Genomic DNA, 3401 nt, shown 5'->3' with positions numbered 1-3401 from the left:
ATTCTGAATTAGTAGTTCAGAATTTACTTTTCCTATTCTGGCTTGTCATTTTAGCTTTACTTGTTTAAAAAATCTTTTGAAAGTCAAAATGATTTACTGTGAGTTAACAACTGACTTACCAACCAGAAATGTTTTTAAAAAAAATAGATCTAATGCATACTGAAATTACTTTATTTTGTAGAAACATAATAAAATTACTTCATACATATAAAGCAGGACATTCTGTAAAATATATCAAGATAATATAGTATAACATTATAAAAAGGGTATGTTAACTATTCTCTGGTTAAAACTACCCACTAAACAATTATAATTTTTTTCTAAAAAGATGCACTACCAGAACTTTTTTCATACAACAATTGTCTTAGAGGAAACCAGAAATACATGTGATTTTAATATAACTTTATCTGGAATTTTAAGTGTTTCTCTTTGAAAATATATTCAATTTTGCTATCAGGATGACTATAAGTCAAGTCCTAATATGCTAAGTAAAGACAATCTTGCAGATTTGAGCATTTAAATTTGGTTTCCTCAGAGAAAAAAAATGCTGGTGAGAAAAAAAAAAAATTGTCCTGTGCTCTCTTACAATGACTACAGCATCACTACTTAACAATACCAGATGCGCATAGTTCAACAGTTCATACAAGCAATTTCCTATAAGTCAGCAACTTGTCACCTCTACCAATTATATGCTGTCAGTCAGTAAGGGATATGACTGAAAAGAGATACATAAAATGTACCTCTGGGCTCAGCAGTCAATACAGTCACACTAAGTAGCAGTGGGAAGGTACCATGTCCAAATAATATCTTTATTTAAATATCATGACTTATTTAAAAGAAAAAAAAGGATGCAATGTTGAATATACTAATTATCCTGATATGAGCATCACATATTGCACACAGCTATTGATAGTCAACACTTTACGCCACTGATATGTACCATCAATTATGTTTCAATAAAACATAAATAAATAAAAGGAAAAAAAAGAATTACTCCTAAATGTTGTAAGAAGAAATGAAGAAAGGTAGCACCAGTCATTGGACTAGAGAAAGCACTGGACTTAGAGATGCAGGTTCTGTTTCCAGCTCTGCCAGCAGCTGACTTTATGAGCTTGAGCCGGCAATTTAAATGCTCTGAGCTTTATCTTCCCCATCTGCAATGGAAAAGGGCTGAACCAGATGATTTCTAAAATCCCTTCCTGGTTCTGAGATTCTACAATTCTTCTGCCAGAAACTGCTCGTCTTCTTCCCCCTTGCTTTCATTTTTAGTCCCTACATAGAAGCTCACAGAAGAGAGTCAGGGAAAGCATCAAAAAGATAAGAACAGGGCCTTGAGGGATATTCAGATTCTGAAGGGCAGGAGGAAGAAAGGAGGGAAAGGACCCACAAGGCATAACTTTGTCCTACTCCCTTCTCTGTGATAGTTCTTAGTGCTCTTTGCCAAATGTGCATGAGACTAGTAATGATGTGAGAAGAGACTCACGTCACTTCCATGTGGAGCATCATTGCCCCGTGAGACCCTCCAGAGCTCTGTAATCCCCTCTGGCAGAAAGACCATCAATTTTTGAAACGAGGACTGACCCTAAGCCTGTCCCTGAGCAGCTTTCATAAGCAGAGCCCCCTGATAATAACAACATATGAAATAAATGTTTGTTTTAAGCCACCTGAGGTATGAGGGTTGTTTGGTGCTACATTATAACCTGGTTCCTGAACACTCCCAAAAGTGAAACTTAAGACTGATGAGAAAAAGAGCCCCTACTCTCTCTCCAACCTCAAAGCCTGCTACATTAACACTAAGTGGTCAAAGACAAAGGCCTGCCCTGAGCTAACTCAGAGCCCTGTTCATTTGCAAGAGCCTGTTCATTTGAACTTTCCCAGGCTCTTCTTCAGCCTGTTGTCCCTTAAAGTTACAAAACTGGGATTGTGCTAAGGCATAAAAGCTTTGAGAAAGGGATGAAGTGAGGCCATGACCAAATTAGGAAAACATTCTTCTCTCTATTTGCCCATTGGTGCAGAGAATTGGGGGCAGGATTTAATAATTAGTGGATAGGCTTAAACGACACAGGAATATAACACAAATACACTGCAAAAAGAGTCTGAAATAGAGAAAACATTTTTAGACTTACAGTTTGTACTTCCCTTAGGTTAACTCTTATCTTGGGTCTAAACCAAGATTTGCTTTTTCTTCTAGATTCAAATATTCCTCTTTTGAAGATCATCACCGCTATCTGCCTCAAAAAGAGGAATTATAAATGAAGCAACAATAGGATGCACTTCTCAACTACTAATATTAAGTACTAAATCAACTGTAGAGTGCAGTTAATTTCTTTAATTTCATGAAATTGTTATACCTTAATTGTGGCTTCTCTATAATATCTTATGGATTCTTCCAGTGATTGTGAGGAGCTCATTAATTCCAGTTGCCTTAACTCTTCAATTTTAGCCAAAGCACGCCGAGCAAATGCCTATAAGCAATTAAAATAAATTTAATTCATAGTAAGTTAAAATACGGTGATCTAAAATGTATGAAGACGATATATTTTGTTCCCCTAGACATTTGATTTAATCTGTAAATTAAACCCTAAGCTGATGCTGGCTCCTTATTACACCATAGCTATCTGTTCTATCGTTTCCTATAAACACCATTAAATGCTACAGATTTAAAGTTAATAAATTGTCAGATATGCTCACTTTATGAATTATGAAATTCTAAATAGTAAGGAAGGCTGAAATATGGATTAAACAGTAGCTTCATACAGATTATCACTTCTGTGGCTGCTGTGGTTTGAATGTCCCTCCCAAGCTCATGTTGGAACTTGACCCCCGATATGATGGTAGAAGATGTGATTGGATCATGAATACCATGCCCTCATGTACAGATTGATCCATTCATGGATTGTGGGTTGATGGTTTAATGGGCTGTCGTGGGCTTGTTTCTGACGGATTTATAAGGAGAGCAATATGGTTAGCTCTCTAACCAATGAAGTTAGCTCTCTTGCTCATGAGATCCTCACCATGTAATTGCCTGTGTCACCACAGGACCCTCGGAGAGTCCCCACCCAGAAGAAGGCCCTCACAAGATACACATCCTGGACCGTGGACTTCCCAGCCTCCGAAAATGTCAGAAATAAATTTCATTTCTTTATAAGTTACCCAGTTTCGGGTATTCTTGTTGTAAGCAACAGAAAGCAAACTAATATGCTGGTATTGCATGCATGCTGGACAGGTGCACACACGCACATGCATGCACACACACAAAACCGTCCTCATACCTCCTCTCAAATCCTAACCTTCCTTCCATAACATGCTGTGTTATCTATTCGACTGTTCACATTATCCACTAAATTGTGAGTCCTTAAAGGGTCTTATTCATTTTTGTATCTCCGATACCCAGCATACAG

The 3401-nt window shown here is 37.2% G+C and overlaps 1 protein-coding gene across 1 annotated transcript in view; it reads right to left on the bottom strand.

Annotated features, from left to right (window-relative positions):
* Positions 1 to 3401, bottom strand: part of LOC103587571 (chromosome unknown open reading frame, human C12orf55) — a gene marked incomplete at its 3' end in the record, with an annotated part of 124558 nt that overhangs the window by 92279 nt on the left and 28878 nt on the right. Inside the window, exons 7-8 of the mRNA XM_008569066.1 lie at positions 2352 to 2465; positions 2127 to 2228 (exon numbers count right to left, since the gene is read on the bottom strand). Coding sequence (XP_008567288.1) covers positions 2127 to 2228; positions 2352 to 2465 — 216 coding nt within the window. The remainder of the gene's footprint in view (positions 1 to 2126; positions 2229 to 2351; positions 2466 to 3401) is intronic.

The sequence above is a fragment of the Galeopterus variegatus genome, unplaced genomic scaffold (genome assembly GCF_000696425.1).
Source record: "Galeopterus variegatus unplaced genomic scaffold, G_variegatus-3.0.2 Scaffold461, whole genome shotgun sequence".
Lineage (NCBI taxonomy): Eukaryota > Metazoa > Chordata > Mammalia > Dermoptera > Cynocephalidae > Galeopterus > Galeopterus variegatus.
Note: the sequence above shows the minus strand (reverse complement) of the source record. Positions and strands in the feature narration are given on the sequence as shown.